General features: G+C 40.5%; 2 protein-coding genes across 3 annotated transcripts in view; one reads left to right on the top strand and one right to left on the bottom strand.

The window, feature by feature from the left end:
* UCHL3 (ubiquitin C-terminal hydrolase L3) overlaps positions 1–5584 on the bottom strand; it is a 61341-nt gene extending 55757 nt beyond the window's left edge. Inside the window, exons 1-2 of the mRNA XM_024207021.2 lie at positions 5265–5584; positions 4957–4968 (exon numbers count right to left, since the gene is read on the bottom strand). Coding sequence (XP_024062789.1) covers positions 4957–4968; positions 5265–5306 — 54 coding nt within the window. The 5' untranslated portion in view covers positions 5307–5584. The remainder of the gene's footprint in view (positions 1–4956; positions 4969–5264) is intronic.
* Positions 5585–8636: 3052 nt separating this feature from the next.
* The window catches only part of COMMD6 (COMM domain containing 6), a 105306-nt gene continuing 90595 nt past the window's right edge, over positions 8637–23347 (top strand). The window contains exons 1-7 of one of the 2 annotated variants that reach the window (XR_003370268.1): positions 8637–8708; positions 10210–10268; positions 10911–10976; positions 11103–11179; positions 11712–11880; positions 13390–13542; positions 15902–16031. Coding sequence is in view for 1 of the 2 variants with exons in the window: in XM_024207023.2 (XP_024062791.1) it covers positions 8660–8708; positions 10210–10268; positions 10911–10976; positions 11103–11179; positions 11712–11880; positions 13390–13542; positions 15902–15952 (624 nt within the window). In the remaining variant the exon portion in view is untranslated. Of the gene's footprint in view, positions 8709–10209; positions 10269–10910; positions 10977–11102; positions 11180–11711; positions 11881–13389; positions 13543–15901; positions 17260–23347 lie in introns of those variants that run through there. The other variant, XM_024207023.2, reaches the window with a different exon arrangement.

Raw genomic sequence — 23347 nt, 5'->3', positions numbered from 1 at the left:
TTTTTGCATTTGATTTTTCCTTCATAAATGCAGTACTTTACACTTGTCTATGCTGAATTTCATCTTATTGATTTCAGACCAATTCTCCAATTTTCCAAGAACATTGTGGAAGACAGGGTTAGAATTCAAAGTGCTTTCAACACCTAGCTTGGTATTATCTGCATGTTTTAGAAGTATATTCTCCTCCATTATCAAAGTCATTAATGAAAATATTGACTAGTACAGGACCCAGGACAGATCCCTGCAGGATCCCACTTTATACATCCTCCAAGTCTCACAGTCAACCATTTATTGATAACTACTGAGTACAGTGACACTACTCAAAGTTGATGACATCAGCATAGCTTTGGCAGCTGAGCCCAGGATGTGTAATCTTTGCCAGAGGTCTCACGCAAATATTAAGAGAAGCAAGGATAGTATAGATCCGTATTGGATCTTGCAGGTGAGGGCTTCCAGAGGGGAGGATTACCTCATCACTAGTCTCCAAGTTCTGCTAGAGAAGTACAAGTGGAGCCACTGTAGTGCTGGGCCATCTATTCCTGATACGGCATGTAAGTGGGTTAGCAGTAACTTGTGGTCCATTGTGGTAAAGGCTTTAGAGAGGTCCAGCAATGCAAGCACGGAGCTCTGATTGTACTGAATTGCATCTCTGAAGTATAGCGCTAGTTACTGGTGGTGATGTGCCATCAGGTGATTGGCGTTATGGACTATATCTTCAAAGCCAAAGAAGGTACCTCCTACCATCTGATCTCCAATCTTTTAAATAGATACTCCAATACCTACACATTATAGATAGTGCAAGGAACAAGATGTCAATTTAAACAAGCATTTCAGAAACTGGTAGCTCCTAACACCGCTATAATACAACGTTTTCACAAACTGCACAGTGCAGCAACCTGTCCATACGGGAGGAGAAATTGACAGTCATTATGTTGGATCCCATAGCCTGTAACTGTGACATGTTCATCTGTAACAGTTTCAATAGTTAATTCACAGGACAAAATACCTCTGATTTACAAGGCACTGAGAAAGCGATATTATGTGGAGTATAAAGCAAGGGTGGATTTATTTTAAAAGTGATTGAAATTACCTTGATTTAATAGATTTCTCTCTTTTTAGTTACTTATTGAAATGAATTTCAATTGGTTAAAATGATTACCAACATCTCCTCAAAACTTGTTAAAGCAAAAACATGGCTTTGCTTAAAGTGTGCAGATTCTTTATTTTTACATTATGGTAAAACTAAGTGAATGTTATTCTTCAGATTTAATGGACATTATTATATTGCTTAACCACTTATGTAAGTAACAGCATTAAAGTTAAACAAAACCACACAACAGCATGTTCCAAAAATATTCTAGTAACTGAGTAGTGTCCTTTAAATTTGCCTATAGATTTCAATAATTATATAAATATAATAAATCGATGCCAAAAATGTACACCATATTTATAGACATAAAATATCTATCATTCTGAAGGATCACAGGGCACTTTATGAACTTTATGGCTGCCTACAAGTATCCTCATCCTTACATCCTATGGAATAACATGAGTCGCTCCGCAGCAATAATTAGCCAGGTGGGGTTCTGAATTCCCCCACCCTTTAAAAAAGTAAAATTCAACTTTATTTGAAACTGAAAAGGAATTTTAGGTAAGCAGCATATGATTAACTGCTGTCCAATTACATGGGTAACACCCTATTCTTGTACAGAGTTATATTCGTAAAAAAGAAGATGGTACTATGACACAGGTATCTACTAATCATGCCATTCATGATCAGTTTCAGAGGTGGAGCTGAATTGTTCTAAGAATGCAGGTTTGCTATACAACTTGTAAATAAACTTCAACCACTGAACAGGTGAGAATTCCAGACACATAGCTGCTGAAACTGTTTAAGCAGTAAATCTAATTTATCTAAAGCTGCATCTTCTAAAGATGCACACAATGTTTTCTTTCAATGAACTAATTCAAATAAATATGGAAAACTGAAATAGAGAAAGCAAGGAAAATATTTGTGTTCTAAGAAATGAGCAATTAATTAGCACCAGATTGCTGTGTGAACAACACAATTCTATCTAGAAAATCCAGCATGCCTAACAAATTAAATGATCTGTTCAGTTCTTTCAGTCATTAGGCTGCAAATCTGATTAAAAAAAATTCTACAGTCTTTGCAAATGCAACTTATGTACTTTTTCATTTCTAACCTTCTGAATAGTTAAGCCATCTAGTCCATTTCTCTGCCAATGTATGGTTAGTCAATGTACTATATTATCTAGTGATTTTTCCAGTCTGGTATGAATTCCAGCACTTCTGTATAAAAAGTATTCCACAGTTATTTCATTTCGTTATTTGGAAGTCTCCTGATATTAAGTATAATTGCTTTCAAATCCCGCTTTTCTATCAAATATTAGACACATTCAAATTTATGATACACACACACACACATACACACACACACACTAGTAGCCACAATATTAAATGTATCCTAAATTAATATTTCTATGAAAATAGATTGGGTGAGTGGTAGCTTCTATGAAGTAAACTCACTGACTGGACCTTCCTTCGCTTTCGTTTCAGTGGGAAAAACATGTCACTCTGAGCATTTTTTAGGAAACATTCCATATGTACTTAGCGTATTGGTAAATGGAGAATTTATTTTAAGTAAGATGTTTTTATTTATAAGTTACAAGAATTATAGGTTATGGTAGATATGAACCCTCAAGAATCTACATTCCTATTAACCATTTTCACCTTCCTGCACACAGTCCCTTTCACCATCACTACACCTAACGAAAAGAAAGTTTTCTTTCCCCCTTCTCACCTTATTCTAACTCAAAACTCATCAAAAATGAAGCAAATTTATCTAGCAGGAATCCTGAAAACAAGCTAATAAGATTAATAATGCAAGATAGGATTGGTACATTCAAGTTGTACCTTGTTTTTGTTACTCCTCCCTACTTAATGAATTTGTTTCAATTAGAATAAAGAGCAGATGAATGGCAAGTAAACCTCCCTTCTTGGCTAAGAAAAAGGGAGAGGAGCACTTTGAGTGGGAAGTATGTATCCTCCATACCTCACAGATCTCCCCTGCCTATGAAGTAATCAAAAACAAAGTAGTTTAAAACAAAGCTATGTATACCACCAGTATTTTAAATTTTGAAACTCCAAAAAGAAAGTTCAAGTTGAGTGCTCTTCCATTGATTACAAAGGAAAACAGATGTCTCCATTAGTTAGTCTTCACATGGAAGAAATTCATTTTCAGACATAGCTAGTTTTTTTTAAATGTGCAAAAGCCAAATTAAGTGTTTAATACAAGATGGCATAATTCTTACATTTTGAAAAATGTCATTAATTTTCCCTCAGTTTCATCCTATCACTGCTAGCTAGTCCCAAGCTATACCATGGCAAGTTTCTCTTTCATTTTTGCTTCTGATTATTATAGTTATGGGTTGTTAAAAATTAATAAACTTGAAGCTTCTATTGTCTCATTTTCACCTTTATCTTTCTAACTGGAAAGTAACCAGATACTTTACTTGGATGTCAAAAGGACTATTCAGTCCAGCTATCCAGTTTATAGTTTATTTCAGGTTTTGTAATATAGGTTGTAAGATTCCAGAAGCCTGGGGAAAAGCAGAGAACATCCGGTGCAGTCTCAGACATTTTAGTTTAAAACTATTTTTGTCAAGTCACTGCACTGAAATTAAAGCATTGGCATAGAAACTGCTGAATTACACTGCTTAATAGGGAAAGTGGAAATAACCAGAAAAAATGATCTAGTAGCCACCTTCCTTGTCCTGCATCTTCCAATAAATTAACTTCATTATCATGGAATTTCTTAAAATAAACATTCTACACACATAAGGAGCAAGGTACATGATCAACTCAGGGTACACAATGGATTATTTCACAGAGTAATAGGACTTCAGCATCCCACTAATTTTAAAAATGTGATTCTGCTCTGCAAAAGTCAAGCTATGTTTTCTGGATCAAACACCATCATTAGTAGCAAAAGATGTATACAAGCCAAATGCTGCCTTTGGCAAGCCTATTGCTTTTATTAAGGAATTCACAGCTGCAACTAAGGGCTACGTAGGTGGCCCTACAAACAGAACTTAGCCAGTCATTCTACTGATGCATGAGGTAGAACAGAGCTCACTTTAGCTGTGTTGGTTCTACAAGAGAAATCAGAGTAAAAAAACCTAACCAACAACTAATTTCCAACACTAAAATGAGCAAATATGACCGAATAAAAAGCAAGGTACAGATATATTTTTTAAACAATGCCATTTTCACATACATTTTTCAGAGCAAAACTTGACTATGTCTCCAGTTCTGCAATTGGATCTGCATGGGCTACCTCTTGGATTCTACATTAATGCAGAAGTGCACATCCAACCAAGCCCAGAATTAGGACCCAAATATGTACACTGATGTATAAACAGTGGGAAACACCTTGATAATTAATTCACTTCTTCCCCATTTTAAAAAATCCTATCTTATTTGCACTCTTAGGACTGGTTTCAGAGTAGCAGCCGTGTTAGTCTGTAGCCGTGTTAGTCTGTGGCACCTTAGAGACTAACAAATTTATTTGAGCATAAGCTTTCGTGGGCTACATTCTTTCGATGCATCCGAAGAAGTGGATTGTAGCCCACGAAAGCTTATGCTCAAATAAATGTGTTAGTCTCTAAGGTGCCACAAGTACTCCTGTTCTTTTTACTCTTAGGACTGTCACACAGAGAAAAAAAAATGTTTGCACTTCTTCAGAAACTCCACCAGGGTCAAATGGGCTATGGGAGGCCCTACCAAAAGGGCGTGGGGGTAAAATAGGCTTTGTTGGGGCTGCGAAGGGGGTATGGTCCTTTAATTAGAGGGAAGCGAGAGGAGTTGGGTGTGATGGTAAAGGGGGTGGTCGAGGGGGGAAAGGGGCTGGTTATTATATGAAACAAAGCTGCTCACCTGGTTAATGACCTGAAAAGAAAACAGAAAAAAAGAGAGTAAGTTGTCACACCAGCCCAGTTACAGCCACCAAAGTCCCCTCTGTGCCCTATAATCATCCCCTCCCCATAGCTCCAGCCCCCCACCCAGTCATTGTCTCCTCCCTCCCCCATCACCCCCCGCCTGTCACCTGACCCCGTAGCCCCTTCCCCCTATTGTCTCCGAGTCGTCCCCCCAGCCACTCCCCCAATAATCCCCCAGCCCCGTCCCCTTCTCCCTATACTCCCCCTACCCCCAGTCGCTCCCTTCGCCCCGCCTCAAGCACTCACGTCGGGATTGGCCTCCAGGGGCAGCCAGCGGTGCGGCTCCATGCTGCGGGCTCTGGGCGCTTCCTTCCGCGGAGCTGCAGGACCCGGCACTGACAGCGCCTCACGCCGCTGCCACTCCGCTCCGCCCCGCCCCGGGACCGCACCACAGCGAGCGGGGAAGGAAACATCACCCTCCTCCCCCGGCTCCGGAGTGGGCGGCGCCGGCTCAGGGCCGCAGCCCGGCGAGAGGGGCGGACACGGCGCCGGCCAGGCCGAGGGAGAGGGCTTGTCGCCCGACCAATCCTCCAACTCCCCCCCGCATCTCTCGGAACATGGACTCTCCCGCCAAGGCAGGGGCGGGGCCGCGGCCGGAGTCTGCCCGCCCCCCCTGCCCCGCTGGCGGTGCGCGACGCCGGCTGGCGCGGACCGTGGCCGCTGGAGGGCTCTGTTCTATCCCGCCGCGGCAGCGGGCTCCCCTCGGCGGCTCGGCCAGGCCCAGCAGGGGGAGCGAAGCCGAGAGCCCAAGCCAGCGAGCGACGTTACTCGCGGGCAGGTGGCGCGGTGACCCCGCAAAGCACCCCCCCAACCCCAGCGCAGCCCGCAGCGGGGAGACAGACAGGCAACGCCTCACAGCCTCTTCCCCCCACCCCATACGTACACAGACCCAGAGACTGACACCCCCCTCAGTCACCCCAGAGACTGATACCCTGACACCTCCAGAACTACATACGTTCAGCCACACACAGACCCCAGAGACTGACACCCCCAAAACCATCCTAGAGACTGACACGCCCAAAAACCGACTTACATTCAGATACACAGACACCAGTGCTTGACACCCTCACCACAACCACACACGTTCCTACACACACAGACCTTGACTGACACCCACAAAGAACCACCCCAGTGACTGACATCCTCCATACAAGCACGCCAGAGACTGACCTACACAGAACCACACATATCCATACACATAGACCGGGGTAGGCAACCTATGGCACGCATGTCAAAGGCAGCATGCGAGCTGATTTTCAGTGGCACTCACACTGCCCGGGTCCTGGCCACTGGTCCGAGGGGCTCTGCATTTTAATTTAATTTTAAATGAACCTTCTTAAACATTTTAAAAACCTTATTTACATACAACAATAGTTTAGTTATATATTATAGACTTATAGAAAGAGACCTTCTAAAAACGTTAAAATGTATTACTGGCACGCGAAACCTTAAATTAGAGTGAATAAATTAAGACTCGGCACACCACTTCTGAAAGGTTGCCGACCCCTGACATAGATCCCAGTGACTGACACCCCCACACAAACCCAATGACTGATGCCCTGACAGAACCACACATATATACACACACAGATCCCTTTCTTATTTGAACACTCCCTTTCTCTCCCTGATCTTCTACCAGAGTGTTCACCCCAAAAACCTAAAACTAAGTGTTTGTACCAGAAATAAAACAAATATTTACGTATTAAAAATAAACACATAGAACAAAGCATAACATGAATCTGTCATAGATCTCTGCTTACATGTTGTACACCTTTCCGTTTTTGTTTTTTGGTCATTTTACACCTCGATCTTTCCAAGATTTACACACATGCTTAATTTTATTCACTGAATTAATCCCATTGACTTTGAATTCAAAGGTGATATCTGGTACGCAAAGATAGTGGGATCAAATGAAGTGGATGGCTAGGGCAGGAAGCTAGGCAGAGAGCTTCTTCCCAGTCTTGTTAGTCTTGTAAGAGGGAAATAAACAGAAAGAATCAAGACAAGGACACATCTTCACTCGCTTCCCCTGTTCGTTTGGCAACAGGAAGCATCAGCAAAAACTCACATCCCAGTCTGTCTCTACCAAAGAGAGCAGAGCATCTACTTGGGGGTCTTTCTGATTTAAGAACAAGTGATTTCATCCTTCTCACTCAGCAAGAGTGGATAACAAACTTCAGAGGACACAGGACTCCTAGCCACAGTCAGAATAAAGAGTTCTGAACTAAAAATGGGGAAAGTGACAATTCATCAGCAATCTGAGCCAATGACCAAATGGTTTTAAAATGAATTAGAGAACCTTCCTGAATTGCACAATGCAGGTGTTTTGATAACCATGAGATTATGGAGGTGTGTAATCTCCACCTTCCTATAACATAAACACAAATAATTATATAATTGGGAAGGGAGATGGCAAGACCGAACAGGAATCTGACCCATATATGTATAGTGCTTCTTATTAATAACAATAAACAAGTACATAATGTTGCACAATAATTGCAAACCTAGGACTGGGGTTGCAAAATATGATATCTAGTTTGACTAAACCGGGCTTTAGTTAAATATGATGCAAAACTGTGGGATGCAGATTAACCAGCACTGCCAGCCTTTTACAGTTTTACCAATCAGTTCATTTTCAATATGAACAAATCATCTCAAATTCATTATTTTGAGATCATGGTAATATGGTAATATTAAAAGCACATTGCGAATGGAACACCTATAAAACCTGCATCACGAGGAATATCTGTCAGATTATTCCATATATATTAGACATATAGTTTCGAGGAGATAACCAGGGTTCTGACCTATCTTGGTTTTGGGAATACTGTACTGAATTGGGTAAATCTTCCGCATATCCTGTAGGCCAGGCGTGACATATTTTTAAGGGTCCCAAATTCGGTTTGACACTGATGCAGCTTCGTGACACCAACATGCCTCCCGGTGCATCAAACGGCGCTGTGATTTGACTGTGCCACAGCATCGCGTTGCACGTGTAGTGCAGGACCAGAACACCATGCTGCCACACCACGCAAGATGAAGAAATTATTCTGCTGCAGGACGGAGCTCGGCGACAGCCCCTCTACATGTAGCATATATCTTGTAAGTAGTAAGTCCCTCTCGGAGCCCTTTTGATTTAGTGACTGTACTGACAGAACTCTGGAGTCTCATACAACAGGTTTAAACGTGTGTGGGAAGAAATGCCCTTTCACCCCGGGACGCCGCCAGAAACGGAAGACTTCACAGATCAAGGGTGAAGGACACAGGGTGGGAGCCCGCGAGGAGGCCCAGGCCAGGCGCCCCGCGAGACAGGCTGAGCTAGACACACACGAGCAGCCGCCAGACAAGCGCCTTGGGGTCTTAGCTCCGCGCGATCGCCTCCTCCGGAGGCGCGTGGTTGGTGCCGACCCCACCCCCTTGCGCTTGATTTTAACGCCATAACGAGCAACCAATGAGAGCTCGGGAGCGGGGCGGACCACGGGCCCAGCAGCCGGTAAGCGCGAAGTGTGGCGGAAGGTGACTGATGATTGGACAGCGGAGGTGCGCAGGGGGGTCTGTAGGTGCTAACCAATGAGGGTGGCCGCTCGCGGGTGTTGTTAGCGGAAGCAGTCTGGCGGGGTCCCCGGGTGGCTGGCGGAAGGATGGCTGCCAGAGCTGCCGTGGTGGGTGCGCGGTCCCTGGAGCCCCTTGGTGAGAGGGGTGTGAGGGCTGGTGGGGCACGGGGATGGGTGGAGGTGGAGGTGGAGGTGGGGGCTGGGAAGAGATTGATGGGATGCGTGTGGGGAGGGAGGAGTTGGTGGGGCAAAAGGGAAGGGGAGCACAGGGCAGTGGGGTGCTATATGGGGCAACGGGGAGGGAGTTAGGGTGGTATATGGAGGGGGAGTTGGGTGGGGCACAAGGTGGAGATGGGGCTGGAGTTTTGTGTGCACACACACACGAGACTATCTCTGAGCTTGACATGGGGCTATCACTTCTTTGAAGAAACCGAATAATTCTGGATTCAGATTTTTAACGGTGAGTGTAATTAACCATTAGAACAACTTATCTAGCAAGGTGGTAGATTTTCAGTCTTTCAATGAGGACTGACCTTTTTTTAAAAAAAGTGCTGTAGCTCAAATACAAGGTATTGACTCAATGTAGACATACCAGATAATGTTCTGAGAGTTATGTAGGAAGTCAGTCTAGAGATCATAATGGTTCTTTCTGGCCTTAAAACCTATGTTTCTGTGGATTCACTTATTATTAAATTCTGCCTTTAATGCTGTCACTAGGTATTTTTGATTAGGGTTAGTTTTTGTTCATGAAGCAGAAATCTGGCGATAAACTCCTGTATCTTGACCGGTTTCAGAGTAGCAGCTGTGTTAGTTACGCAAAAAGAACAGGAGTACTTGTGGCACCTTAGAGACTAACAAATTTATTTGAGCATAAGCTTTCGGGGCTACAGCCCATTTCATTGGATGCATGTAGTGGAAAATACAATAGGAAGATATATATATACAAAGAGAACATGAAACAATGGGTGTTACCATACACACTATAAGGAGAGTGAACAGTTAAGGTGAGCTATTATCAGCAGGAGAGAAAAAGAACTGTTTGTAGTGGTAATGAAAATGGCCCATTTCCAGCAATTGACAAGGAGATATGAGGAACTGTAAGGGTGGGGGGGAAATAGTTTTACTTTGTGTAATGGCCCATCCACTCCCAGTCTTTATTCAAGCCTAATTTAATGGTGTCCAATTTGCAAATTAATTCCAATTCAGCAGTCTCTTGTCGGAGTCTGTTTTTGAAGTTTTTTTGTTGTAATAGTGCGACTTTCAGGTCTGTAATTGAGTGGCAAGGGAGATTGAAGTGTTCTTCAACTGGTTTTTGAATGTTATAATTCTTGATGTCTGATTTGTGTCCATTTATTCTTTTACATAGAGACTGTCCGATTTGGCCAATGTACACGGCAGAGGGGCATTGCTGGCACATGATGGCATATATCACATTGGTAGATGTGCAGGTGAACGAACCTCTGATAATGTGGCTGATGTGATTAGGTCCTATGATGGTATCTTGACCGAAGATCTTGTTTAAAATGCAAACACTGTCAGTGCAGAGGGGCTGACCTGAGATTCTTCCCATGAGCTGAGAGGATTTTTTTTTTTTATTTAAGGGCTCACAGCTAATTAATAATGTTTATATTTTTTAGATTTTGGCAGTACTGCTGATATTATTAAACTAATACCTAAGGATCTATTTGCTGAGCTAGTAAGTAATATTTCTATATTTAGTCCTTATGCTTTTGTGTAGTGTAAAATGTTTGAAGTGATGGTTATGTTACTAGCTGTTTGAGTGCCAATTTCCCTGATAGGGTAATAGTAATGTCCCCCACCTTTACGTAAGTGGACCACATCCTCTAGTGATTAGTGAGACTGAATCAATTTTGTATTTTTACAAAATACTGATTTTGCTTTTGAGGAACACCAGAACAGCTAGCCTGGCAAACAATCCCTTTCATGTTTTCTATGAAATCATGAAAAATGCACCCTTAGTGCTGGATTGTATCACTTAGTCGCAGCTCCGTGTTGTAAGCAGTGCAAAGCAGGTAGCCTAGTGGTTTAAAAATTTTGAACATGTATTTTCACTCTTGTGAGTTTGATGGTATTTAAATATAGTTTTAGCAGCCGCCACTGACTTAATACATCCTTTTCCTCTTCACTCAATATATATGTAAAGTGGTGTAGCAGACTATTTGTATATTGCCACAATAGGCTTGTTTGCTTGGCCACTCTGTATTGAAACCACATGACTCCAGGTGTACACCCTCTGTACAGATATTTTTAAAGCATGATATTTTAATAATTTTACTAGTGATTGGCTGTTCATGTAACTTTTTTTTTTTTTTTGTAGTGTGAGCGAATTATTCAGCATCTTCACTGTCAGATCCCAGGTGTAAATACAGTAGAACTATGCCAGGTAAGTTTTATGATTAGTGGTCATCCAAAAGCAAATCACTTGCATTCATTGTATATTACATGTCAGGTGAATTATAGAATGTTTATAAGACTTACATTTGTTTGTGTTCAACCATTCTGTTTCCAGAGATTTCAAACAGCTGGAGTTGAAATGAATGTTGCTGACCTGGCAAAGATAATTAATGTTGTTTCCTTTTTGTTTGGGTAAGCAAGAACCCATCCTCCCTACACGTCTTTTAATTTTATTCTTTCTTTATAGAATAAAAAAAAAGGGGGGGGATCATAAAAGGTGGAAGGGTATAAATTAAGGCTGAGGAGGAGCCAGAAAATTTTGACTTTGAGTACGTCAGGGGATGTAAAGGAGCTTGAAAACTTGTATTAACTCGTTTTTTTTTTTAATTAATTCATAAATCAGAAACAAAAAATCTTTTTTTCTACTTAGAATATTTATGCATATTAAAAATATATGGGGTATACATAAATGAGAGGAAATTGCTCCCTTGTGGGGACCTTGCATGCAAATTCTTAGCACAGTTTACTTTGGGGGAGATTAAGTAAAATCCTTTGCAAAAAGAGTGTGTAGGTTGCATTACACAATTACTACAATGTAAAATAATATTCATGAACAGAGAAAACTAATGGAAATGTTTGCCTATTTAAAAAAACAAACCTGGATTTCTTGAACATCCCTCTTACAAAAACCTACAGATTTTGTTTGTTTTAAATCTATCTACAGCACAGCGGCCAAAAACAACCTGTCTGCAGAAGAACTCTCCACTGGTCTGGGTAATGCACTCAGTATGCTGCCAAAACATGCCGTTCAGGTTATTCGCCATATATGGAATGAACAGGGTAAATCTATCATTATGTCAGAAGATGCTAGAAATATGGCAACAGTGGGACAGGTAACTAGCTCAGATTTCTGATTCAATAGCATTAACTTTCCAAAAATGTCTACTTCATGGTGGATGCTGATGCAAAAGTGGCAAATAATATATTTAATGGACTGTTGGATGCCTTCACATTGTGATATTAGACCTGGCTAATATTAGTTTCCCCTTAATACTTATAAATAGTTACAAATGCTTAAGAAACATATAGAGCTAGGTGGTTTAAATATTTTTCCAACAAGTTTAGAAGACTTCTATTAATACTGCATTTTCATTCTGACAACATAAATAGATTTCTACTTGAAGTTGTATATAGGTTTTAATTAAAATATATATGTTATACCTTGAAAGACGTGACTGGTATTAAACACACTTGGCACTTTTAATTACAAAAAAGTGTTGTCTTTGATATTCATACAATTAAAAGTGACAAAGTCTGTTCAAACTATGCTTCTCACAGTTGTTGGTGAGTTAAAACGGAGCTCTAATAGTTTAACTTCCATGAGTTTTAATAACATTTGTTATTACTTAGTGTATAGCACAATAAGAGTCTGTCATTCATGTACTTATGCAAAACATTCTGATATGAATTATTACGTTAATACTTATGCAGGATCTTTATATAAACTGCTAAGGTCATGTTATGGACTTTCATGCACAAAAATCAGAAAACAGTAATTCTGACTCCTTAATGCAGATTTTCTGCTGCCAGTGCAATTTTTCATGGCAGGAGGATTTTACCCACCCATCTTTAACTGATAAAGAAAATCAAGGTAACATCATGCCTAAGTCCCTGATGAGAGACACAAGACCCTGTACTAATGCCTATATGAAACCTTTTTGCTATGGCTGCATTCTTTGTAATCTTCATGGCTTCATCAAGAATTTAGGAGGTAGTCTAGAGTTAGCTAAGAATACTTCTTTCAGAAACATATGCTGTGCGTGATGGGGGAGCCGTTGTGCACCAACAGCCACACAGATCTTGGCAGAAGAGGCACCTGTGTCTGGTGGCAAAGAAGTCTAAGACAACTGGGGGTTTCTCCTTTGTTGCAGCCATTGAGAAGTGATCCTGCTTCATCTGCCTGCTCTGCCATTGAGGTCTTATACTGGGTTGTGTTGAGTTGGGCTGCATTTTGTCTGGTACCTTGCCTTCGACCTTACTGCAATGAGTGACCCTACCAGGAGTACAGGACTCCCAACGCCATCACTCTTAGGGTCTTAAGTATATGCAAGCTTCTCCACCATGTCAAGGTGGCAGCCCAAGGAGAAGATTTATTTACAAAAACATTGTACTTGTATTTTGGTGTATAGTATATAGAGCAGTATAAACAAGACATTGTATGAAATCTTAGTTTATACTGACTTGCTAGTGCTTTTTATATAGTCTGTTGTAAAACTAGGTAAATATTTAAATGAGTTGATGTACTCCCTGGAAGACCTCTGTGTACCCTGAGTATAGTATAGTGACAGTAGGATTGATTGGAAGTGTTTAAAAACAGTTTGATTGCTCTTTCTTTTCTGCAGATTATAGATATTCAGTGGAAACTGGGAATGGCAGTGAGCTCTGACAGCTGTAGGTCTCTTAAGTACCCTTATGTTACAATGATGCTAAAAGTGGCAGAGCCTTCGGGCCAGATAATGAGCAAGTCTTTTGAAATGACAATCCCACAGTTCCAGGTTTGTAATCCAGTTTCATACTTCTCAAAAAGAATTGCATACAACTCTGCTTTCTAAATAGAAATGCAAATGTTTACATGTAGGACAGCACATTTCTGTGACATTTAATTACATATGTGGTAATGGAAAGATAAGATGTCTACATATGGTTCAGATTAAAAATCTGTTTGCTTAAGCAACTGAAGCCAAACATTGTTAATTTAATAAGAACTCTCACTTGAGAATTCCAAGTTTAAAATTGCTTTGCCCTTATCAAAACCATCCCGTTTCAATGAATAAAATTGTAACAAAAGACTACGAGATCTCTTAGTATGTTAACTCACTTGATGTTCTGTCTGGTTTGTTACCCAGCTGCCTCTCCTGAAATCACTGAGTGTGTTTGAAGCTCAAGAGGTCTGTGGGACTGCTCCAGCCTTAAAAACTGAAATTTGAATTAAAGCCTAAAACAAAACTTTCAGAAAAAAAATCCTTAATGCTTAGAGCAATAGTCAGTGCCAGCAACCAGGTTGCTGGGAGTTTGGAGGGTTCTATGAGATCATCTAAAGTGGCCAGGGTCAAATGAGTAAGGACCTAGTGTATGATAAATCCTTAACCTTAAAAATTGTTTTGCATTTCTTTAGTCTTGGGCCTAATAAGAGTTTTCTGGGTTCTTTTATGGTACTTAAAGAGGCAGAGGATTAGCTGCTCTTTAAGAGAGTTTAATCTGGTGAGATGGTCCCAAATTTAAACATAACTGACTTGTACATATTCCTCATGAAGTGGAATTGTCATTTAATTATAAAAAAATAAAATTAAATTTTTTAACTCTTCTAGCTTCTTCAAAATAAACATGGATCTCCAAATCACTTGAATCATCATAGCTGAACTTACGCTAACTTTTGGAACCATTTCTGACAGCAGCCGCTAATTAAGTCTCTTCTGCTGCTCTCCCTTGCCCATGCAATAAACACGGAGAGGTGAAAGTAGACTTCCACTTGGTTGAGCTTGCTGCAAGGGACTTCCGAATGCTGAACAGAGCGACCGCTCAGTGTGATTATATAGCTTACATTTTACAGGCTTACATTCATAAAAGTAAAAAAATAGCACAAATCACTAGGAACAATGCCATTTAAAAAATAGCACTTCACTCTGAGGTAGGGGGATGTGTTGGTTTTTGTTACTAATGCTATAAATGGAAAAAAAACAAGGGGGGGGGCGAGGGGGTAAGGTGTCTGCTTGGTTTGTTTACTTTGTGTATTTGGCAACAGCATATGTGTAGTTGGTTTCACTGTGGTCTCCCATATAATCAGGTAGTCAGTCATATTCTCTTGCTTGATGGTGAGAGTCTTTCACACAACAACCAAGTAACATAGTAGTAAAAAAATGTGGCTGTAAAGCCAAAAAATTGGCAGGTGTAATACTTGAAACAATGTTCTTAAATGACTAGTCAAGTTGATTTTGTTCCTGTAAAGCGCAAAAATCTTGGCTCTTCACATAAAATATTGTACACTCCTTTTTTTGCTGGCATTTGTGGACCTACTGTAACAGCCATTAAAGGATGGCTTTATTTTGGTTTAATAGCAGTAATGATACTGGTGGTTTTCTCCCCCCAAAAATGTTCCAGCTCTGGTGCCCCACTGTGTTCTACTATTGCTATATCTTCTGTTCACAGCATACCTGCACACTAGTCCAATTATACTATTTCCCCCCCCCCCCCCCCCCAATCATACGATTGCTGGTCCTTAATTCCTTTGCTTACAGTTGCAAACTTAGGGGTGGTGGTGAGAGCTTTTGTTTAGCTATCAGAGTTCAATTATGTTAAAGGGTCATTACACCCCCCTTTGTTTTGAAACTAAACTTCTACAAGCCTAATGATTGATAAACCCATTAGTGAAAAATGTATTAAAAAGGCAAGGGATGACTGGTGATTTTTCTGAATATAGATCCGCTAGTCTCTCAGTTCTGTAGATTGGAAACTATTTAATATCTTGCTGTTCAATTGCTATGTGAAAGGGACACTGTAAACTGAATATCTAGGTTATTTCAAACTGGGAATAAAAGTACTTTCAGGTACTACTCCTGCCAATTTCTGTGGTCTTACAACCACATTTTCCTACTTTTAAAACATATTTTTTCTCTCCTGTTCCCAAAGGCATCAGACAAAACCACCCAAATATGGCATTAGACTATAGTGAAAGTGACTTTACACAAAGTGCTGACTAATGCATAAAGCAAACTGGAATAAAGTTCTCATATTTCAGATACTACAATCTTGGGTGCTACTTGTAAACATAGGGAAAAAATTCCAACAAGAAGTTGATGGCTTTAACTACAATGCAAATTGTTAAAGTGCAGTTTAATATTGCCTCTTCTTTTTCAGGACTTCTTCAGACATTTCAAGGAAATGGCAGCTGTTCTTGAAACAGTTTAAATACTTCAAAGACACACTTTACTTGATCCAAATAAGCCTTCCTATCTTGCACAAGTAATTGTGTCAATGTTTAAGGAAGGTATGTATTCTCATGGTCTTGTCAGAATATTTTCCAATAGCTTCCTTTTTTTTGGATCACACTGAAAGCTTTTTTTATGTAACTTTTCTTCTAAATATATGAAAGAACAAACTCTTGCAAGGTGGCAATCTGAGTAAAAGTGTATTTAGCTCTATTCAGGCAGAATATTGTGCTACGTAGCTAAGGACATGTCACAACCTCAGACTTTTCCTACTGTTCAACAGCGGAAGCTACGTACTGTATATAAACTCTGCAATGTGGAAACACCCATGAAAATGCTAACTGAGGAAACTACTGGAAGAAGTGTAAACCCCATGTTTACACTTTTCTCTATAAAATCATGCCATTGATGTGCACATGGAATCAATTATATCATTAGCTATGTAGAGTACATAAAATTACAGTCAGCAAACATATTGTTAGCCATGAAGAATAGTGTTGTCACCGAATTGATAAATTCCAGTTATATCAAGTAGGTTGGAAGCCTAATATTTACTCCCTTTTGTTAATTATTGGAGACATCTTCCATCATTCTATTTAATAAATGATTGTTACTTCAGTGTAAGATTAGTATCACTGAAATATTTCCATAAATCTGGATTTACCATCTCGTATTGCAGGAACTATCTCTAGTAACAGAGACCTAAAAACTTCCCTGCACAGAACTAATAACATTGACTAAGCAGAATTTATAGGGAAGTTTAAATTTTAAAAAAGTGCACGTGTGTTCAAAAAATACTTCTGAAGCGAATAGATACAGTTGATAGCACATTATTTTGTTGCTTATGTATGTTCTATAGTAAATCCAACTTTAAATTTGTGCCATTTAATTACTATTCTGATCAGCAGATTTTGTTTCCTAATTAAACTGGAAGCTTGATGCAGTTGCATCACTTGGTCTTTTGAACTGGAAATTTGAAGTCAAGAAATGGAAACTTAAGGTCAACCTGAGCTAAACACATCACTTACGACAATATTAAGAGTCTGACAGTCTCTTAGCTGCAGTACTTTCTCTGGTAGGAGTCCACAGGACTGCATTGCTGTCTGTCCAGAGACCAGTTGTCCTTGTCAGTCAGCAGTAAGATTCTGACTTAATGGCCATCTGTGATCAAGAATAAGGGTAACTTCAAATACGGAATAATCCAGGTTTCCATTTTTGAGTGTCTTCATATAAACAGAATAATTAATTTAAAATGGAAGATTACAACTAAATAGAATTAGACATACTGAAAACAAAATATTCTGACATAATAAGTATGCTGCTGGTGTTCAAATCAGATCATGCTTTGCTTGTGCAGTGGAGCAAATAAGTCCTGTATGAAAACAGAATGGATGAGGGCTATCAGACTCAGGCTTAGTCTTGATGATGAGACTAGATGAAAATAGGCTGAGGCAAGCAATGGGGAAAAAATTGGCAACAGTCATCTATGTGCTACTGACAGAGGGGCTGCATCCACCATTTGACCTAGTTTCACAATATTGAAGGTGGTTGTAACAAGAGCTGCTTTTAGAAGATCAAGTAGCAGTGCCTATATATATAGCTAGAAGAGTTCAAGCTCTTCTTTCTGATGCAGCTTTTGCTATCGTGATCCCTGCCTTTTGTCACCTCAGGACAATATGATTGAAATGCACTCTGTGTTGTGGGTGCACTCTGGAACCATTCAAACTCAAGGCTGTGCAGAGTGTGTCTGCTCCTTTGAGCATAATGCGGGGAGCACAGCACCAATACTCGGAGTTGCACCGGATTCCAGATGAACTGGAAGATGATGGGTTTAACCTTTAAAACTAAATAGTTTGGGACCTGGAACCTTACTTGAGGGACTGTCTGTGCAGTTCAAATCAGTAGGTGTGCACAAGTGGCACTTGATTGATCTGAAAATGAGAGGAGGCTGCTTGCAGAACATTCTCTGGGAGAGGGCATGGCCTCTAGAATGTACTCCCTTCCTCATTCTGCCAGAGCCTGGGTGTCTCAGCCTGGGCATACTACAAAGTCCACTTTTTATGGGAGATGGTACAGAGAGTCTCATCACATGGTCAGTCGAAGGATTTCTAGAAGAGCCTAAATTGGTGTTTGTAATTGGAACCTATTTTGTTTTTTTAGGTGACTGCATTTAAGAGTTTGGGGGACTGTTCTTAGACAGGTGACACTTGATACTTAAATTGCTGTTACAAACTCTAGTCAGACTTTGTATAGCTGATAATGTTTGTGCTGACATTGGAACGTGAGTGGAGAAAAGACACTTTGGTTATTGATGCCTTTTTGTCCAGAAACATTAAACTAGCATTAATAGCAGCTTCTTCAAGTGAAGATTGAGAGTTTTGGTTACCCGTTCTGTTTACCTCTCTTCACAATATGGCAGACCTGTGCAGTTGGAGCAATTTGCAGTAACCCTATTTCCAGGAGAGACAGGGAAGTGTTAGTACCATTATACAAGGCACTGGTGAGACATCATTGGGAATACCATGTGCAATTCTGGTCTCCCATGTTTAAGAAAGAGATGAGTTCAAATTGGAACAGATGCAGAGAAGGGCTACTAGGATGATCAGAGGAATGGAAAACCTGCCTTGAGAGGAGACTCAGAGATTGGCTTGTTTAGCTTAACCAAAAGAAGGCTGAGGGGAGATATGATTGCTCTCTATGTACATTGCAGGGATAAATACCAGGGAGAGAGAAGAGTTATTTAGCCAATGCTGACACAAGAACAAATGGATATAAACTGGCCAACAACTTTAGGCTCAAAATTAGGTGAAGGTTTCTAACCATCAGAGGAGTAGCCTCTGGAATAACCTTCCAAGAGGAGCAGTGGGAGCAAAAAACCTAACAGGCTTCAAGGCTGAGCTTGATAAGTTTATGGAGGGGATGGGATGATGAGATTGCCCACAATGGCATGTGGCCCATCGGCAACTGCCAGTAGCAAAAATCCCCAACAGCTGAATTTGGGACACTAGATGGGGAGGACTCTGAGTTATTACAGAGAATTCTTTCCCAGGTATCTGACTGGTGGGCCTTGCCTACAAATGCAGGGTCAACTGATCGCCATATTTGGGGTTGGAAAGGAATTTTTCCCTGGGTCAGATTGACACAGACCCTGTGGTTTTTTCACTCTCTGCAGCATGGGCCATGGGTCACTTGCAGGTTTAAACTAGTCTAAATAGTGAATTCTTTATAACTTGAAGTCTTTAAACCATGATTTAAGGACTTCAGTAACTCAGCCAGAGTTTAGAGGTTATATTTCAGGAGTGGGTGGATGAAGTTCTATGTCCTGCAATGTGCAGGTCAGACTAGATGATCATGATTGTTCCTTCTGACCTTAAAGTCTGAGTCTAAAACTGTCACATTATGGCAACCTGAGACCATAATGCCAGAAACATTAATGAATACTTTGTGAAATGTCCCTGCATGCCAGGGTATTGAAACTTGCTGGAAGAACCCCAGAAGCCTGTGTTTGGTATGACTGTTCTGATAAATCTCAATGAACACCTTTTTGATTTATATTGTTTTAAATAGATGGTGACTGAAAGTTGGCTATTGAGGCAAATTCCAGATGTTTTATTCAGTCATCTGTAAAAATTACAGCATTAAACAATGGAGCAATTAAATACTCAATTAAAATTGTTTTAGAAATTGAATTATGTGGAATAGTGATACTGGCAAGTTAGACAAAAGCAACTTTTTACTATTTTGTCTGTGGAACCAGATTTGTACCAGAATAAGGAATCCCATCTTGTCTTTAATATTACTTTCCATTTTAATACAGATTTCTATACCATGCATATTTTTGTATGTTTACAAACTAAAAGTTATTAAATATTTGGATAACAAATTTAAAAGTGGTCTATATTTGTTCATGACAGTGGTTATTTAAATTTGTTGCATGAAAGTCTATCTTGATTCCCTTGACACAAACACTTAATTTTTTTTAATAGAACAAAAGACAGGTAGTCTTCTAACTAAACTTCTTTCCATACTGAATTAGGTAAAACTTGCCAAATTCTTCCATCTGTTTATCTTGCTGATCTCACACTGAAATGATTAGGGGATTGGAGGAATTCAAAGCTAAATTACAAAGACTACAAGGATTATTTACACCACTGAGAAATAAATATGTTGGAAATGCACTATATGAGCTTGGAAAATGATATAGGCACAGACACCGTGGGTGCTTCGGAGCTGGAGCACCCATGGGGGGGAAAAAAAATAGTGGGTGCGCTGCACCTACCAGCAGCACCCCCAATCAGCTTCTCTTCTCTCCCCCCAGCCCCCATCCCTGTGCTTCCCACCTGCCGGCAGGCCCCAACAACCAGTGCCTCCCCCTCCCTCTAGGCGCCTCCTGCCCACCATGATCAGTTGTTCAGGGGTGTACAGGAGATGCTTGAAGGGAGGAGTAGGAGTGGGGGACAAAAAGGTGGGGGCTTGGGGGAAGCATGGGGTGGGGCCTGAGGCAGAGCAGGGGTCGAGCACCTCTTTCCCCCCCTCTCCCCCCCCCCGGCAACTAAGAAAGACAGCACCGCTGGAAAAGGGAGAGGCATAGGAGACCTAAATTAACAGGGTCTGCATTTAAAGATTTATTATTATTTTTTAATTGGACTTGAATAAAAGACCACATTATCATTGCTCAACTCTTGTCTGACTTTAATGTTTTGTATGGGAGGACAGGGAATATCAGTCTTATGCAAGAAACAGGAAGTCAAAGAGTATTGAAAGAAATGTGGTTGGGTGGAGGAAGAGAAACGTTGCTGGTGTAAAGAAAGTAAACAATGTTCCTCTTTTATTGGACAGTGAGGATATTTTTCCAAATAACATCTGCATTAAGGCCTAGATTACCCTTCTGCCCACTTGCTCCTGTGCATGTCCCAGTTTCATCCAGTCCTGGCCAAAGCAAAAATATGGCTCCATTTGGTCTTAGTCAAGGTCCCCAAAATTGCATTGCCTTTCTTTCTAAATTGCATTGTGAACAGGTAGTTATGTTTGAAATCGCTCCTGGCTTTTTTTAGCTTCCCTCTTTCCAGGTTTCTCCTGCTGCTTGAATGACTTCTGGATTATTTTTCTTCAGAAGTACTAGCTTGTATTTTATCCTCCAAGTCTGATAAACTTTTCTGCTCATATTTTCTAACCGTTCTAGTTCTCTTTAATTTCTCCTTCCTGATACTAATATGAAGGACAGTTTTTAATCTTTTGCATAGGAGTGCAGAGTTCTTCTAGTTAGCCACTGTAACTTCAGCTAGTAGGGCCCAGATCCATAAAGGTACTTTGCTGATGAGAAAAGGAATTTAAACTGGGATCTGTGGTGCTTTAATTACTGGATTGTGGGATATTCTGATGTGGGTCCCTCTGTCTTTCCTATTGAAGTTGTTCTATTTCAATTAAATCATTTAATAATTAAATAGTCACTAGGCTATAGAGAGTGAGAATCACTCTACAGTCTAGTAGTTAAAGCACTCACCTGAGCGGTGGCAATTCCTGTTCAAATCCCTTCTCCTCAGGCAGAGGGGGGGACTTGAACTGCCTGTTATTACCTTTTATTTACAGTCCTTCAGCCGTCTTCAATCCATGTGGTAATTGCATCCTAATCAATTTGATTTAATTTTGAGTCAAATGTCATGAGATCTACCACATACTCTACTAAAAGCAAAATAAGTGAAATCTGTGTTGCTACCACACATTCTCTTAAATAAAAAAGCAATCATGTCTGGGAAGACTTGTTCTTAAGGAAGTTAATCTACTTAGTATTTTTGACTCTAATCGACTAGAAATTCAGATTTTTATCATGTTTTAAGTATGTTTCAGGTTACTTTGAGGGATTGAGGTAAAACTTTGTGAAGGGTAACTTCTAGGATCACTTTCTCTCCTTAGCAGATTGACACCACTTCCTCTTCAGTCTTTTGAAAAATCCTTTGTTCTCCAGGACTTTTTAAAAAATAATCTATGGTTCAGTTAGGCTATTGGCTAATGAGCATAATCCTGGATGTGTGTTCTTTGGACACACTGGTTTATATTCCCTTACCTGTTCCTTATAAAAATTTTACGTTTAGGAAGTTCTTACTTCCTAATTGTCAATCTTCCCTTATTTTTCTTATTAAAGACACTTTAAAAGAAACTACCTCTGAATTTCAGAATAACTAGTTCCATTTCTCCCCCTTTTTTTAATGAGTCTTCTTACTGTCCAATTCTACATTCCCTCCTTAAATTACAGTAGGTAAGATTTTAAAAAATGGGTGTCTAAACTCTAAATCTTTATTTAGGCATCTAAGCGAGAGGCCTGATCTCAAAAAGCTTAAGCATCTAGAACAGGGATCGGCAATCTTTGGCACGCGGCTCGCCAGGATAAGCCCCCTGGCGGGCCGGGCCGGTTTGTTTACCTGCCGCGTCCACAGGTTCAGCCGATTGCGGCTCCCACTGGCTGCGGTTCGCCGCTCCAGGCCAATGAGGGTGGTGGGGAACAGCACAGGCCGAGGGATGTGCTGGCTGCCGCTTCTCGCAGCCCCCATTGGCCTGGAGTGGCAAACCGTAGCCGGTGGGAGCTGCAATCGGCCGAACTTGCGGACGTGGCAGGTAAACAAACCGGCTCGGCCCGCCAGGGCGCTTACCCTGGCGAGCCGTGTGCCAAAGGTTGCCGATCCCTGATATACACAATAGCATGCTGTAATGTAAAATGGAAATATTTTATTAACTTCATACTATATGTGCAAGGGTCCAGTTAAATAGCATACAATTTTGAAGGAATGAGTTTTTAATAACTTTTTGATTTAAAAAAAAATGGGGGGGAACCACTAGTTTTAGTCCACTTGCTGTGGTGCTACATCATAATGTTGCATATGCTTGCATCATGTTATGGTAGCAGTCACTAGGTGGTGCTGTGTAAGAAATGTTTCTTATGTAAACGGGTGAGTCTTTGAATAAGTACTGTAGTTGCAGTGCAGTAGTCCTTTGAGGGATGCTGTAGCAGACAATGGAGAGTTCACTCTGCTTTATTCTTTATAGGGTGGAGGCATTTCCTGAGATAGACTAGCTTCTTGGGAAGCTGAGTGAGGTTGGGCTGAGATTTCTGGAAGAAGAGATTGATTGCCTGCATGCTGTTTGTAATTACCTGTTACAAGACTAGTGTGCAGACGCAAATAAAGCAAGTTACATTTGGAATATACCCAGACTCCATGTCATTGATTTCTCCTCCACTGGGAAATTGTTCTGTAGGGGTCCACAATTCTGCTACTATTTGGCAAAGTTGATGTTAACGGTGGGGACACTGGTGTTGAAAGAACGTATCACACTATTTATAAATGTCTTACTTAGTTCTCCTTGTTTCTTCTGGGAGACT

Source organism: Terrapene carolina, unplaced genomic scaffold (assembly GCF_002925995.2).
Source record: "Terrapene carolina triunguis isolate 2854851 unplaced genomic scaffold, T_m_triunguis-2.0 Scaffold21, whole genome shotgun sequence".
In the NCBI taxonomy this organism is placed as follows: domain Eukaryota; kingdom Metazoa; phylum Chordata; order Testudines; family Emydidae; genus Terrapene; species Terrapene triunguis.
This window is presented reverse-complemented; position numbering and strand designations above follow the sequence as displayed.